Here is a 17,351-nt window from a genome sequence, read left to right on the forward strand (position 1 = left end):
GCTTCCAAAAGTTGAAGGATTGCTTCAACATGTTTTAAATCATGTCATTTATTTAATTTAAATATTAATATTATTATTGTCGTCATTATTATTATTATTATTATTATTATTGTTGTTGAGGTTGTTGTTGTTGTTGTTATTGTTATCACTATCATTGTTATTAGTTTTATTATTGTTAATATTATTACTATTACTATTATTGTATTTCAATTATTATTTTCGCCTTAACTCATATTATTAAATTTAGTATTTAATATTAAATTAGTTATTATTAATACCACTATTGTGCATATAATTATGCTATAATTTTAATATTATCCGGGATGAGAATGACAGTATAATATGCCGCCTGATGAGTTGTATCATAACCGCGTGTGCATCGGTGAAAATCAAATACAAGTATAAAAGATTATATACATGTTGTGCCTCGATTGAGCATAGTTCTCTAGACTTACGAGAATCAGAAATTGTTAGAGAAAAGGTTCATGGTCGAGCTTGGCTCTCTGCATGCCAGCGGAGTTGGAAATAAATTACCAGACTATTTAAGAACCCTAGTCGAACTTTGCTCTCTAGGCACTAGTCTTATTGAAAACTAGAAAGCATATTAGCTAATAGAATTAGAGTCTAGGGTTTTACTAATATTCTCGTCTTGCTATTTAAAAAAATAATTTTCTTAATTTGTGAGATGACGTGTGAATTTTGGTTCCTGTAATTCTATTTATGTTTTTATATTTAATAATTTTTATACGGTGGTTATATTTATTTTTAGGATTACATGATTTTAACTCATTATCAAGATTGATAGTTTCAAATTTATTTTTTTAGTGACTGTTAGGACTTTTCACAACTCCATTATTTTATCAGCTCGATTCCCTTCACCTTCAGGCTCGATATAACTGTTTCATTTTGCACTTTTGTATTTAACGTGTAGACTCTCCACAGTATTTATGTTAGGACTTATTTATTTATAATTTCAAATATTATATAATTTAATGCTGCATTAACTTAGAATATTGACGAAGTATTATATTTTATGGAATGATTATTGATTGTTGAATATTATTAAAATAAGATGTTGACATGTTGAGTATAAATAAGTAAACATTAAAAATTATTTAACATTAAACTTACTATGGATTTCGGTGGCTTTATGCCTACCCATTTCCTAATGGCGGCCATGGATTCACTAGTTGCATCTAGACAATATAGTTTTATTGGGGCGTATAAGAGCAAGTTTTCTTGTAGAGAATACCATTTTCTTAAAAAAAAATCAGCGAGTGATTAACAAACTTACAACCATTTTCAGAATGAAAAACCATAACCTCTGTGATAATGATTTTTGAAAATTGAGGAATAATTCTTATCACTTCATCCTTAGTTTTCATTAAGTAAACCCAACTCACACGAGTACGGTCATCAATAAAAGACATAATATCTATGACCTAAAATAGAAGGAGTAGAGAAAAGATCCCACACATCTGTAAAAACTCAGGTAAAAGGAATTTGACTTTTACTGAGACTTGTTTTAAAAATCACACGATGACTCTTAGCATAAATGCATTGTTCACACCATAAACTAGAAACTGAAACATTTTTAAATAGCTTAGGAAATAAATGTTCTTGATAAGAAAAAGATGGATGACTCAAACCTACAATGCCAAAAACCAATTTTGTCTTTATTGACTGTCTCCCTAGTCACTTGAAAGACGGGTAAATTGCCCAGCTAGTACCAAACCTTGGGACTATATATTAATTTGATACCAAGACTTTAATTTGAATCAAAATAGTACCAAAAGTACAGAAAAGTATATCAATTTAGTCCAAATGTCTAATTTCCGATAACGGATGGTGACGTGGCAAGCTGAGGAGGTATATTCCGATTGTTTCGCCCTCTCAGCGTGTGCCACATCAATTAACTTTGTCTCCTCAGCTTTCCATGTCACCATCCGTTGTCGAAAATTGGACACTTGGACTAAATTGATATACTTTTTTGTACTTTTGGTACCATTTTGATTCAAATTAAAATCTTGGTATCAAATTGATATACAGTCCCAAGGTTTTGTACCAGTTGTGCAATTTACTCCTTGAAAGACACAATCAGTTTTAGGTTATAACTCCCTTATCCTTTGCAAGTAGTAGAGACCTATGCTCTTCTTACCAATGCCAATCGTCATCTTCGTAAGATTATCCTGAAACACGCAATGAGTAAGATGGAAGGTTATGAAACAATTTAGATGTTTAGTAATATTGTTCATGGAAAGAAGAATATTAGAGAGACCAGGTGCAAGTAAGATAGAGGGCATTGAGAGTGTAGGGTAAAAAGAGATGTTCCCAGCTCTAGAGACAATCATAGGAGAACCATTAGTAACCTGAACAAACTTAATAATAGAGGGCTTTAGAGTTTCAAGCAAAGAAGGATTACTAGTCATATGATCAGTGACCCTGAATCAATGGTCCAAGTGTTAGGAATAGCATAAATAAAGGCTGAACCAGAATTACCTTCTTGAGGAGATGCACAAGAAACCTGAGATGCAGAAGAAGTAGTAGGTAAAGGAGAGTCATTGTGAGCAGCTTGGGATGATTTCTTATTCTTCCTTTTTGCTTCTTTTAGTTTGAACCACTTCAGATAACCATGCTTCTTCCAACAAACATCTACTATATGTTTGGTCTATTGTAGTGAGTACAAAAAGGTGTTGGTCGAGTATTGTTCTTTTAGACAGGATTGCAAAAGCCTCAAGATGATTTTCTAACCCCACAGTGGCCTGTCTTTGTGCCTCACGATGTGAATATGCTTCCTTTAGAATTGGTATAGTAGAAGAAGCCAAGATTCGAGCACTCACTTGATCCAAATTGTGATCAAGGCTTGTATGTAACATATAAACACGATCCCACTAGTACGTTTCCTCAGTTTCTCAATATCAGTTAGGCATCCGATATCATTGGGCCTGTGATAATCAAGTTCCAAGAAAATGTAGTATAGCCGGTTATAATAATCTGTAAGAGGATGACCTCCTTGCCTTGACTAGAATGATCTCTTTATTAGTTCATATATTTAAGAAGAATCTGAGACATTGAGATAGCTCCTCCTCACTGCATCTCAAACCTCCTTAATTGTTTCATACTGCATAAAATATGCCATTAGCTTCTCAGTCATGGAATTGATGAGCCAAGACTTGACCAGCGTGTCTTCTGCCTCCCATTCATTGTAGCTTGGGTCATTTTCTGCAGGTGCAGCCTTCCTTCCAATGATATATCCCTTCTTCCTTCTGCCAGCAATATGCATCTCCATAACCTGGTACCAAACACAATAATTTGTATCATCCAACTTAATAGAAATTGTTGGAACAGAAGTCTCATGAACAGTCACCATGAATGGCTTTTTACTGTCAGAAGTAACCTTGTCTGTTTTTTTAGTCATGATGTAGAAGAGGAGATGAAAGAAGAAAAGGAAAAGGTGCAAATATAGCCCTAACGTTTTGAGTGAAGAGCAATTAAACTCTTAATGTATATTTGGCGCAAAAACTTATAAAATAACGTTTTTACTATATTATAAACCCCTAAATAGACGGTGTTCATTCATAAATACATAAATTTTAGATACTTATATAAGGAGAAAAAGAAACAGAGAAAAAGACGTGCAAATAGCATTGCACTAAGTGCTTATAGCATCAAGGCATGCAAGTAACATGAAAGCAAGCCTTAAAATAAGGTTTTTTTTAACAACTCTTAAAAGATTTCATAGATGGTAACTAAGAAGACAATCAAAAGTATATGGCAAACCATAAAATAGTTGAACAATTGTCCGGAGTGAGAATGAGACATAGAAAAGAAAAAGAAAGAAATGCAGTATGGCTCGACTATCATGTATAACAACAGTTAAATCTTAGTCAACAACCACAATGCATAAGAAGGAAAACAACTCGCACATAATTAATCTTGATATCATAAGCATATATTTAATTATTATTATTATCATTTTATTCCTTCTTTCTCAAAATTCATAACAGTTTCATTTTCTTTAGAAAGCAAAAATATAGAATTCTGAAATTAAAATTAAAAAAGAAAAAGAAAACCCGAGTGCTGTCTAACCATGCAGCCAAAATTTGTTGTTCAATTTTATAAGAATAAGTGACCCACTTTCAAAATAAAAATAAAATGGTAAAACATGGGAACAAGAAAATGAACGAAAGTTGAAGCTGGGTGTCTATCCGGTTGCCTTTGATGTTGTTGATTCTTTTTGTTCTTTTACCCTTTTCCCTTTTGACTCAGCTGATGATCATATGACCGTCGGCACCAACACTTGTTGGATGGCACCTGCCGTGCATCCTGGCCCTCTGAAGGCGCTGCATTTTTTCTTGGTGGTTGGTTTAGTGGAAAATGTGAAAAAGAATAAAGAGGAAATTGTGGATTTGAACGAGCAAAAAACCTGTGGGTTCGGATATATTTCTATTCTACTTGTTGAAATGGGTATTCTTTTTTGTTATTGATGGTGAAATTGGTTTCTGGATGTTCTTAGTTTTATTTGTTTTGCTGTTCTTGAAGTAGAAGAACTATTAAGCCCCAAATATAGAGAGAAAGAGAGAAAAGGAGAAGAAAAAAAAAGCTTTTATTTTGAGTTATTAATGGAGAAAGCAAATATTTTATTTGATGGATTTATCTTTTTATTATTTAATTAAATTCTGCAAACGGCATTTAATTCCACCGTCTATTTAAAGGCTTATAATACAGCAAAAATAATTTTCTTTTATGTTTATTTGCGCCAAAAAAAAAAAAATAAATAAATTTATATCAATATGTTAGGGGCAAATCTGCACGTTTGCCCAAGAGAAAAAGAAGGTGGCTAGGGTTTTAGCTAAGAAAGGAGAGAAGTGGCAGCGGAAAAATTGATTTTGACTAAAAAATTATGCATTTTCATTCATGAAAAGGGAAAGAAGTTAGTTTTATTTCATTAATTATTTAGTCTATTTAGTTTTGATCTATACTAGCGAATAAAAAATTTTATTTTATTAATTATTTGGACGATTTAGCTTATGCCACAAGTGTAGATGATAGCTTCCTTAAATTCGATTTGAATTATTTTTATAATAATTTTTGTAAATTACTTGAAATATTAAATATAATATAATGTGATCTGGATGTGAGAATTTACTTACTAAGCGGTAGCTTATCCCCTCAAATCTTTTTCTAGAGAAAATAAATGATTTATTTGAATAGAAAGAACATTAATTCTACTAATTTTAAATGAGATTTAGCTTCTTTTTTTTTTGAATTATAAAATTATTAATTATTAAATCAAAGCATTGTAAATTGATTATTTTGATCATAACGTTATTCAAAGTTTATTAAAAATTTAAATTGAAAATATGCCTAATTTGATTTCAGAGTTTATTAAAAATTTAAATTGAAAGTACGCCTAATTTAATTTAAAAATTCTGATAACATAGTTGAGGTCTTATATTATTTTGAGATAATAGGAGTGTCACGCTTAGATTTTGTGGCATGATAAAAGCAACCAAGTTTATCCTTCTATTTGAAAGAGGATCAGCAACTGCATTATCTGTTGTTATTAAGTAGGAATCTGAACACTGCAACTACTTTTCAATATCTGAAGACTCTGCATGGGCGAATATGCCCTTATCTACCTCCTTGTAGCTGTAGGAACAGAATGTCCACTTAGCTTGTGCAAGCTGAGAATATGAAAGTATTAAGAGTCCTGAAACATATGCAGCAAGTCAAGTGCAGCCTGTCACACCTCAGAACTTGCAGGATCTTGACAACCATGAATTGAACGGATATGGAATTAAGTTGCAGAACTATCATTCTATTTAAACAATGGCATGCTTTACAAATATATGTTCCAAGTACTGGAATATGTGCATTAGGGTTTAACATTGCAAAAGCATAATACACTTTGTTCTCAAGTGATACATGTATTGTTCATCTCGCCTATGTTCCCGAGTGCGATCAAGTGGATACAGGTGGACCATATGAATATCTCCATTCTCCACAGGCTATGCATCTTTCCAACTCCACACTGTTTTCCAATGTACAAAATTTGCATGACCAAACCTTGAAATTTGCAATACTCTTGCTCCTCTCAGTCCCACAGGCTTCACATATCAGTACCAATGGCTGCAATAACAACAAACATCATAATGCACTTTAATGAATCCACACGAGAGATACATATACATGTATACACGAAAACATTGATAAACGTTGATTTAATTATACTTGAGATTGTCATTGTATCATACTGTTTTGAAAAGGAACCTAAATTTCCATAATGTATGCGTGAACGAAAGCCCAATTATATTTATTAGACAAGTTATTACCTATCAAACTGCAATCATGCACGGCGACTATGCCATGCACAAGTTTGGGAGGATATGAACGATTCATCAATTATTTAGCCTTTAAATAAAAATAAAAATCAACATCTGTTCATGTAGTCTGGGCTGCATAAGCATACGTCAGAAATTTAAAAAAAAAACATAAATTTGGTTGCCGCAGCCAGCCCGAGGGACAATAAAGTTCTGGGAAAGAAAAGCATTTGATATATGACGGTATATTTTGCAAGAGAAGGGAGGACATATGATTCTTGAGAAGTTTAGATTTCAGTTGATATTAAATTGTTGACCACTATGCAACAGAGATATTGATAACCAAAGTGGATACATGAAAAGAACACAAGACAATAATGCCAACAATGATATCAACCACTGTTTTAGTTTATGCATAATTTTACCTGATTTAATAAAGTGCACATATGACACTGCCATTGTGGATGATCATCTACTGGTTTCTGGCCAGTCGTTTGTCCACGAGGTGAAGTTCGGCTAGATACACCTTCAAAAGTTATGGAAATATTTGACTTACTAGAAGCTTCAACATTTTCTTTCAAGTCACTAATACCTTCCAAAGATTTGGAACCACACCATAAGTCATCATGTAATCTCCTTTCTGCAGCCATGGCAGCAGCTTGTACTGGGCTGAGTGCAGTTTTAATGTTGCCATCACCACCTACACGTTGAGGGCCTGATGGCAGCACAGCACCGCGTCGTGCTCTGTTCTCGGCTGCAGCCAGGGCAGTTTGCCGCATTGATGATAAAGGAGGCTGCCGAGAGAAGCCCCCCAAGCATCTTCCAGGAAGATCAAATCCTTGCCCTGTGCCCGTGATCCCTTTAGCAATAAGTTCCTCACATTCCTACAGAGAAAAAGAAAGAAATGAGAAAAAAGGAAAAAAAATAAAGACTGAATCACATGATGAGTTATATAATTATACAATTCATGTACCAACAATGAGCTTCAAGATGCAATTCTCCATAAAGGACTCTAACTTAACAAAAGCTCCTAGACAGACATCATTCTAGAATCTAACCAAAAACTTTGGGCTAGGAAGTTTACAAAAATATCCACTCTAAAAACTTAAATCTTGTAGATGAAGAGGTTATACATTACATAAAGTCATTAACCATCACAAGAGGCAAATATGACAAACCAGTAATATTATAAGGGAAAGGTGTCCTTCCAATCATTTGGATACATATCATCCAAAGCGCCACACCAGGCGCTCTAACAAATAAATGAAGGGTAGTTGAAAAAGATGCATCTTTTCCACCAAGAGAAGAACTGTAATCAAGGTTCAAATTATAAATATCATAATCAAATGAAGACTTTCATTAAAGAATAAAATAAATAAATTGCATATCATCATCTATGGGTCATAATTGTCAAATGGCACTATCTCATAAAAAAGTTATAAGACAAAAGCGCTCAAACATAAGTTTGAGCAACTTAAAATACTGAAATGCATAAGGATCCTATGGTTCTCCAATTTTAATCAGCACCAGCAACATTTTTGCAAACACTGGATTTATAGCCCCCAATCCTCTCCAAGTATCTTCTAACTAAGTTTCTTCCTTTCAAGATTTATGCTTGGCCATAAGGGGACAAGAGGATTGGAGGGTTCTCTTCTCTAAAGAAAGAGAATAGTGCATAATTATAGGTTGAAGAGTAACATAACTAAAATGTTGTCTTCTTTTCTTTGTGTCTAAGTCAAGTAATAATTTTCCTAACCAAAGCCAAGTGAGAGGATAAATGTTGTCTTCACTCTTAAAGATCGAAGTGGTAAGTCTTTGCTGCATTTGTCCCTCAAACCCATAACTACGAAGGCAGCAGTAGACCTGGAATTTATGGATCAATCTTTTGTAGGGTTTATCTAGTTCTTTTAAAGAAATCAAAATCGCTGGGTTATATCATCTGATTGAAAAAACCAAAATTATAAACTGACTAGGTCTCAAAGTCTCAAATTAAGTCTCTTTCTAATCATCAGTTTTTAGCTAAAAGTGCAAAAACTAGAATTATTTTTATGATAATTTAAGTAAACCAACATCACTAGATTGACATCAACTGAATAATGTAAGCATCTTATACACCAAGTGCCACAATGTAAGCGACGCTTATCTAGGTAAAGTCACCTCAACTGGACCAAGGTAAGGCCCTTAGACCTCATCTCACCTCTTCCAGGAGCCTCGTTAACCTGGCTTGTCTTTGACGAGACCAAAGATTACTGGATGGTACACATCTTAAAGCAAAACCAACAGTTGAATTCATACAAAATCAAGTCATTTGTTGCATGATTTCACTTCTTTCTGCCCATACCTTTTGGAAACATAAGAATTGAGGATTCTTGCATTTTTTAAGACTTTTGAAAACACAATGAATATGAATTCAATAATAAGACAATCACCTTTCTAATTTGGTCAAGAAGATTGTAAAAATCGGCATTGTGAGGACCATATTGATTGTGGCAGAGCTCATGCAACATAGTATCAAGAACTTGTTCATAAGGAAAGAAATCCCACTCACAGTTTGGCCTCCGCAATCTGAGTTTGATCTCGGCTCCTCCCCCAATGTTCAACCCCATCAGAGATGGATTGCTGGGACTGAATTTTGAATTTCTAAATCAGCCTAAGAAACATAAGATTTATATTGAAGCAGAAGCAGGAAAGAAATGTTTCAAGTACCAAAATTCAGAGAGGATTCTGACTTTCCAATGATGATTGCGCATGATTGGTTGAACTTGTTTGGCCACTTTTTCTAGTAAAATCATTGCATCTTCTTCTCCTATCTTATTCTTCAGAGGTTTAACTTCCCAAATCTTGTTCAGATCATTAAGATCCATCTATCTTTCCTGGAAATTCTGAAAAAAAGAAAAGAAGGACCCACATCACTATGAACAACAAATAAAGTATAAATCATGGAAGCAGCAACAGCAATTATAAGACTCATCAACTGCATAATAAACCCACAAAAACACACGTAAAAGCCATTGCTGCACCAAAAGAAAAGATTAATGGTCATCAACAGACAGAGAGAGAGAAATAGAAACCTGAAGGAGTAGTGTTATGTGATGTAATGTAACTAAGCCAAAGGCCATTTGTCATTTAGACTATTCTTATTAAATAAGATTTATCTTATTCTACCATTCAAAAAATAATAATAATCTTATTCTACCATTCAAAAAATAATAATAATCTTATTCTACTTTTCTAGGAATATGCTCGAGGATTTAGAAGAAAACTAAATGTTTACCCGTTACAAAATCCAAGTTAATAAGTGCAATAGAATCTTCGGTATTTAATGTTTATTTATAATTATTTTGAAAATAATAATAAATTAAATATCTTTAGATATTTTTATTTTTTAATATTAGATTTTATTAATATTTAATAATATAAAAATATTTTAAAAATATTTATTAATTGATTAATATTATATAAATTAACATTTTGTTATTATCATTCTTTTAGAATTATAATTATAATATGATAAAAATATTTACTTTTCACGAGTAAAATTAAAAATATTATCTGTTAAATTAATACTACTAATTTATCAATTAATATAATATTAAAATATAATTAATATATAATTTTTTAGGATGGAACTAAAACTATTATCTAATTAGAAAACTAATTTATTACTTTTAAGATTAGAATCATTATTTAAATAAAAATAAATTAATTATAAAATTATAAAATTATATATAAATTTGACTCTCATGTGTTAAAATTAAATAAACATATTAAAATAAAAATTTATCTATCAAAATATAGATACACATCTAAAAAATTATATATATATATATATATATTGATTAAAATTAATAAGCAAATCAAAACCGATTAAATCGAACTGAAAAAAAATAATTAACTAAATTTTCAAATTTAAAAAAAAAACTAGTAGCCATCATACCAATATTCTTCACATGTCATTTATACATTTAATATATAAAATAATATATTATGAATAAACTAATAATAAAATTATTATTATTATTATCATTTACTTTTTAACTATATTTTCACCGTAAATCTATGATTAAAGTACTTAATATGCTATATAACTAATAAAAAATTATTTAATAATAATAATAATAATAATAATAGTAAATATAGAAAAAAGCTGAATCAAAAAACGAACTAATCAGTAAAAAAATAATACATATGATTAGTTGTTGACCAATTAACCAATATAAATGATGTGTCAAACTCAATATTCGCAAGTGTACGAACTGAATGATAGTACGGACAAATTCACCACGAGGTCGATCTTATAAGAAATCATAAAGCATATATTATAAAGACCAACTATTACACAAAATACTAAAAATAAATCCAAACACTCTAAGCCAATGTTTTGAGAATGATTTTAAGGTTTAAAAAAAAAATTAAATAACTTGAAAAAAAATATGCGACTAAAATGATTAATGCAAACATATGATGATAAAATAACATTTAGTCTAGCTTATTTCCCTTAAATCCAAATCTAATAAATGAGATGGTGATGTGCATTTTTCCTAAGTCACTCAAGCTAATGATGCAACCTAGATTTCTTATACCAATATAGATTACAGTAAAAATGATATTTCTAATATTTTTAATCTAAAGATTTTCATAACAAATATTACTATTAAATTGATATGATGGTCTACCAATAATAATAAATAAAATTAATATATGTATGAAGGTAAAGAAATCATTCATTAAACTCATAATATATAAAGTTCATACATAAATAAAAAGCCAAACTAAACACTTATGAAACTTAGCCTGACATATTTAATCTAATGTTTATTGTAATTAAACAGAAAAAAATCAGATATATAAAACAAAAAATTAAAACTCCCTCAAAATCAAAAATTTCTTCAAGGAATGAAGATGATTGATCCTCACTCTCCACGTCGTGAAAAGCTTCTTTGATTCTTGAAAGAATAATGCCAATACTAACTAAATATTGTAGAAGATGAACTGTAGGAATTGGCAGAGAGAAGAATAATAGATCTTCCCTTGTTTTATTAACTTCTACTTCTTGTAAAACCTTTTTTTTTTAAGTCTTTTTCTCAGCATAACACTACTGTAGTTATTTTTTTAATTGTCCTAAACAAAATAAACAACTTAAAGATAATTATCCTTAATCACATCATAACTAATTAATTCTCCTTTCGTGGGCCTTGATAAATTCGGCTAGGCTTGCAATATTGGTAGTCCACATGTCTTTATTCCGAGCCTTTTACAATCGCAGTCCAATAAAAGTCCATTTATGTATTTTTTATTTATATTTTCTTTCTTTTGCCAATATCACCTGAAATTATACAAGAAGGCTAAGTGAAGTAAAAAACACATATTTCTACATATTATGTATATAAAACATATCAATAAACTACTAAAATACCTTAATTATATATACATAATATGAACCTATCAAATACCTCCACACTTAAAGCTTTACTTGTCCTTAAGTAAATAGCAACTTAAGAATTAATCTTTGCAAAATCAATGAAGCAATGCATACTCAGCTTAAAGATATTATTCAAATGAATCTCATTAATGCATTAATCATGCCAATCTAAGAACAACTTGAATCATCAAAAGTTTCTTAAAAAAGTAAACTCAATCATTGTTAATTAAAAGACTCAAGCATCCAATCTTTCACACATATTTCACAACAAATAGTCTAAGTCATCTTCAAATGATACAATTATAATGCATAACTCAAATCATCATAACCTTATTCAAGAGGCAAAACCTTCATTCACAAACAAGAGATCAATAGGCATTTATACATTTTTTTATATCACTTATTTTTCAAGCTCTTATACTCTTTTTTTTCTTTACACCCCTTGAATTTTAATTTTTGATACTTTGGATATTTATTTCTTTCTTGAGATGTTATGTCTTTCTATGCAAATACAATTATGGGTGATGAATGCACCTAGTTACTCAACAAAACATACATCAAAATGCTTTGCATACTCATAATTTCAATTTCCTTTTTACGCGAAAATCAACATTCATCATGAAGATCCCCTATTACTCAGCAACTAAAATTAGCGGAATAGAATTATAAACTTAGAGCTTTAAACTTGCCCATATCATTTCCCATAAACATATGTGAACCACAATAATAATAAGGAAATAATAACCTAAATCATACACTTCTAATCATACCTCTTTTAAATATTGTTAAACTACTCATCATTGTCCATATACAAAAGATGAACACTTGATCATTTAAGTGCAATTAACTCATGAGCCCATATTCATATATGTTTAAAAATCAATTCAAGAGCTCAAGGATTTATCATAATAGCATTCTTTCATTGATTCTTTGGTATAGAATAATAACAAAAAGCTTAGTAGAAAATATTTAAAAATTTTGCAAAAACCAATCATAAGTTACTAAATACTTGGCATATATAAAAAAAATTACTCTAATCTCTTCCTCCACACTTATTGTAGACATTGAGATCAATGTCTTAAGCATAAAAGAAACATATAAAGGAGAAAAAGATAGAATACTTCCTTGAGAAATTGGAGTGCCACTTGATCGCCCATTGTTTACAAGTAATATCATCTCATAGACACCTTAAATAAACTTAAAGAACCATCATTGATAAGCAACATGTTAGCTAATAATAATATACTTAAATATAATCATAAAGTTATAATCACAAAAAAAGTTTTATAAAAGAAAGCCTAATTAGTTAGAAAGCATAGAAATCTTAAGGTAGTGATAGGCATCATATTACACATATTTACATGCCCAATTTTTTATATTCTTGTGCATAATTATCTCGTTTTATGCTAGAATCACCTGTCTTTTGGTTCTTTTCACATTTTAGGTCATTATCGAAGGACATTGTCAATAATCGAGGGAAATGCGTGCAATTACGAACCAGAATCCATCAAATTGAGCAAGGACTAGCATTCCGAGGGTTGGGCACGACTTAGACTCCGGCCGTGCTGAATTGTCAAGAAGCTGCCCCCAAAAGTGCCATTTTGGCATGGTTTCCGTAGCCACCACGGCCTCCACCACGGCCCTTGGTGGCTCAGCACCGGCTTGGGCACGGCTTGGAAGAGGTCAACACAACTGAATGCGCAGGTTCAACATGGCCTGGAAGCACAGGCTTGACCACGGCTGTGCTGAAAGGACTATATAGGAAAAAACGAATTGGTGAATGAGGGTTCGATTTTCTGACTTGATTTCCATTATACAAACTCAATTCATTTATTTCTAGACCTTAATTGTTGACTTTGAAAGATCAATTTCATCAATTGAAGAAAGGATTACACTTGTTTCAACATCAATTTGAAGATCAAGACAAGATTTGGGAACATTCAAGAGGCAAATTAGGGTTTAATATTTTGAATTGGAAAATTAGGGTTTGTCTTCTAACTTGATAGAGAAGGGTGTACATGCCTTTAATTTACTTTTCTGATTTTATTCCTTATTTTGTAATGCTTATTAGTATGAGTAGCTAAATTGTTGAACCCAATTGGGGTTCCTATGTTTGTGGATTGATCTTAATGTTATGAGATTTTGATTGTCAATTCTTGATTCTTCTTTCTTTTATTATTAATGAGAAGTCACTTTATTCATGAGACTTTGTGAATGGTGGAGTTTAGATTGCTTTATATAATTGAGAGATTCGTTTATTAATCGAAAAACTAAATAGCAAGAACTAGTTAATAATCACTTAGAGATAAGGGCAATTGACTAGCCGGATTAAGAATTAACAAATCTTAATAGAGGCGGGTTAGACCTTAATGCTAATTGAATAATCGATCGTTAGGAAGAGATTCCAACTTTAGGTTATTAGGATTAGGAATTCGGTTATCTCGAGAGGGAGACCGAATTCAGTAAAGACTTCGTACACAGGTAATGCAATTGATAATCAATTTATAATCTCTATCTTTACAAAAATCTAATTAACTTAGGTCCCCTAGGATTTGCTTTTCCTTTGAGAGTTTTCCTAAATCCTTTCAGATAATTTGATATTTAATTACTTGTTTGTTCATAATTAATCATAGAACAACACTTCATTGATTTCTTTAGGTTAGATAATATAAGACGCTAAAGTAGGTCTAGGTTCACTCTTCCCGAGAATACGACCTTGATACTCACCATTTGTGCTACTCTGCATCGATAGGTTCACTGTCTTAGATTGTAGCTACGTAAATAGCAATATCAAGTTTTTAGCGTCGTTGCTGGGGAAATTACTTTTTGTGTGAACTAGAACGAACTTGTGTTTTTGTTAATTTAGCCATATTTACTTTTCTATCTTTATTTTGCTTTATTTTATTCTTTCATTGTTTTAACTATTGTTGTTCTTTGTAGGTAGTTTATGACTAGGAGCTCAAACTCTGATCTTATAGAGCCTCTGTCTGATCCAGAACGATCCCTCAGACTTTTAAGGAAGCGTTTGCAATTAGAAGAGGGGGAGATTGAGGTTGAGATACTTGTTGATAAACCAGAAGAGATGGAGAATCGCAATGGAAATGCCGCAGTGGACGCTAACAGAATGATGTACGAGTTTGCTAGATCATCATTGGATGGGACACAAATGAGTATACTCAGACCGGCGGTGGCAGCTAATAATTTCGAGATAAAGCCAAATGTGATCCAGATGGTACAGCAGAGTGTACAGTTTGGGGGGCTGCCAAGTGAGGATCCCAATGCCCATATAGCCAACTTTTTTGAGATATACGACACTTTCAAGATAAATGGAACTACTGATGATGCCATCCAGCTGAGATTATTTCCATTTTCTTTAAAGGATAGAGCAAAGAGATGGCTGCAGTCCTTTCCACCGCACACTATTACAACCTGGAAATCATTAGCTGAAAAATTTCTTTACAAGTATTTTCCTCCAACTAAAACTGCTAAATTGAGAAATGACATTTCTTCTTTTGTGCAGATGGACGACGAGAGCATGTACGATGCTTGGGAGAGGTATAAAGACTTGTTGAGATGTTGTCCACACTACGGACTACCAGTATAGATGTAGGTTCAAACCTTTTATAGCGGTTTGAACCTTGCTACGAGGCAAATGGTGGACGCTGCAGCAGGTGGAGCTTTAAACAGCAAGACGCTGGAGCAGGCGCAGAACGTGATAGAGGAGATCGCCATGAACAACTACCAGTGGCAATCCTCTAGGAGTCGGCCGGTCAAACAAGGAACGGTCAACCAGTTAGACTCCACAGCAGCCTTAGCAGCTCAAGTGGAGCTTCTGACTAAGAAGTTAGACCAGCTTCAGATGCCGGTTCATGCAACCTAAATAAGCTGTGAATTTTGTGGTGGCCCGCACTACAGTGCAAACTGTAATGCGGGAGGTATGTTTGCTTCTAGTAATAATTCTTCCTCTATTGTTTCTACTGACATGGAACAGGTGGACTACATGGGTAATGCCCCTAGACAGTAGAACAACCCATACAGCAACAGATACAACCCTGGCTGACGTAACCATCCAAATTTTGGGTGGAGAAATAACAATGCCCAAGGTCCACCAGGCTTTCAGAGACTGCATCAACAACCACCACAATCGCAGCAGCAGGCTATACCATCACATCTCCCTCCACTAGTCGAAAAGAAATCTAACTTGGAGGAGCTGATGATGAAGTTTGTCACGTCAACGGAGATGAGATTCCAGTAGATAAACAGTGCCCTTAGAAATCAGCAGGCATCCATCCAGAATTTAGAGAGTCAAATTGGGCAGATTTCTAAGATGTTGTCTGAGAGGCCACAAGGATCGCTCCTTAGCACAACAGAGTCAAACCCTAGGGAGCATTGCAAGGCTGTCACCTTACGGTTAGGTAAGCAATTGTCTAGCTCTCTACCTTTAGCTGATGATGAGGATGTTTGTAATGCAGGATAAGCAAGCTAGGCAGGAGCCCGAGCCTGAGACAATGGGAGGAGAAAAGGTGGAAGACAGGCAGAAGAGCCCTGTGAGAGAGTACCAGCCACCAGTCCCCTACCTTGCTCGACTTAAGCAGGAGAAGGTTGATAATCAGTTTGGTAAGTTTCTTGACTTGTTTAAACAACTACGAATTAACCTGCCTTTTGTTGAAGCTATTTCACAGATGTCGAAGTATGCAAAGTTCCTAAAGGAAATTTTGAGCAACAAAAGGAAGTTGGAGGATTTGGGACTCGTGACTCTGAATGAGGAGTGTTCGGCTATTCTTCAAAACAAGCTGCCACTCAAAAGAAGAGATCCATGGAGTTTTACTGCTCCTTGTGTCATTGGCGATTTGCCTATTAGTGGTGCATTAGCTGATTTAGGAGCTAGTATAAATTTAATGCCCACTAGTCTGTTTGATAAATTAGGTTTGAATGAACCTAAGCCCACTAGGATGAGCATTCAATTAGCTTATAGAACTGTAAAGATCCCTAGGGGTATAGTTGAAGATGTGCTTGTTAAGGTAGACAAGTTTATTTTTCCTGTAGATTTTGTAGTTATGGATATGGAAGGTGAGAGTACTATACCTTTATAGGTAGACCCTTTCTTGCAACATCTAGGGCTGTAATAGATGTTTGTGATGGAAAGCTTAAACTTAGGGTAGACGATGAGACCATCACCTTCGACCTAGCGACTACTATGAGACACTCTTTAGACCATGATGATGCTGTATTTTCTATTGATATTGTGGATAATTTGGTTGAGTCTCATTTACAGGAAATGTTGCTTGATGAGCCTTTGCAGGTAACCTTGCAAGGAAAGGAGGAGGAGCTGTCCAACGAGCAAGTGTTGGAGCAACTCACTAGTTTATTAGATAATGAGCCTAGCTGTTCTATTAATCCTTTTCTTTCTCTTGACAGGTCAGAAGTGCGACAGATTTAACACCTGAAGAGCGAGCAAAAACTCTAGATGCGCTCAAGAGGTATAAGAAGGCCTTTGCCTACAAAATCGCTAATATTCCCGGGATCAACCCAAGTTTTTGTTCTCACAAGATTCTTATGGAGGATATCTATAAAGCAGTAGTTCAGCCACAGAGGCGGCTTAATCC

General features: G+C 33.1%; 1 protein-coding gene, 1 long non-coding RNA gene and 1 other non-coding gene across 6 annotated transcripts; all 3 read right to left on the reverse strand.

Moving 5' to 3' along the window:
* Positions 1-1,479: 1,479 nt before the first annotated feature.
* On the reverse strand, positions 1,480-4,581 carry LOC125369745. Its single transcript, XR_007215445.1, has 2 exons — positions 2,500-4,581; positions 1,480-2,189 (listed from the first exon to the last, which is right to left on the reverse strand). It is a non-coding gene; the product is annotated as an uncharacterized LOC125369745 (long non-coding RNA).
* Positions 4,582-5,805: 1,224 nt separating this feature from the next.
* LOC8260824 (DNA-dependent metalloprotease WSS1) lies at positions 5,806-9,544 on the reverse strand. 4 transcript variants are annotated; one of them, XM_048373427.1, is made up of 6 exons: positions 9,395-9,544; positions 9,030-9,205; positions 8,753-8,948; positions 6,916-7,207; positions 6,749-6,849; positions 5,806-6,132 (listed from the first exon to the last, which is right to left on the reverse strand). In XM_048373427.1, the coding sequence occupies exons 2-6, from the start codon at positions 9,185-9,187 to the stop codon at positions 5,965-5,967; spliced, it is 915 nt and encodes a 304-aa protein (XP_048229384.1). In that variant the 5' UTR covers positions 9,188-9,205; positions 9,395-9,544; the 3' UTR covers positions 5,806-5,964. The 4 variants fall into 4 exon arrangements, with proteins under 4 accessions (XP_048229384.1, XP_015577177.2, XP_002523014.2 ...); XM_015721691.3 differs by having other exon boundaries at positions 6,749-7,207; XM_002522968.4 differs by lacking the exon at positions 9,395-9,544 and adding an exon at positions 9,315-9,388 and having other exon boundaries at positions 6,749-7,207.
* Positions 9,545-15,232: 5,688 nt separating this feature from the next.
* LOC112535479 lies at positions 15,233-15,339 on the reverse strand. Its single transcript, XR_003079597.2, has one exon. It is a non-coding gene; the product is annotated as a small nucleolar RNA R71 (small nucleolar RNA).
* Between the last annotated feature and the right edge of the window lie 2,012 nt (positions 15,340-17,351).

Source organism: Ricinus communis, chromosome 4 (genome assembly GCF_019578655.1).
Source record: "Ricinus communis isolate WT05 ecotype wild-type chromosome 4, ASM1957865v1, whole genome shotgun sequence".
NCBI lineage: Eukaryota > Viridiplantae > Streptophyta > Magnoliopsida > Malpighiales > Euphorbiaceae > Ricinus > Ricinus communis.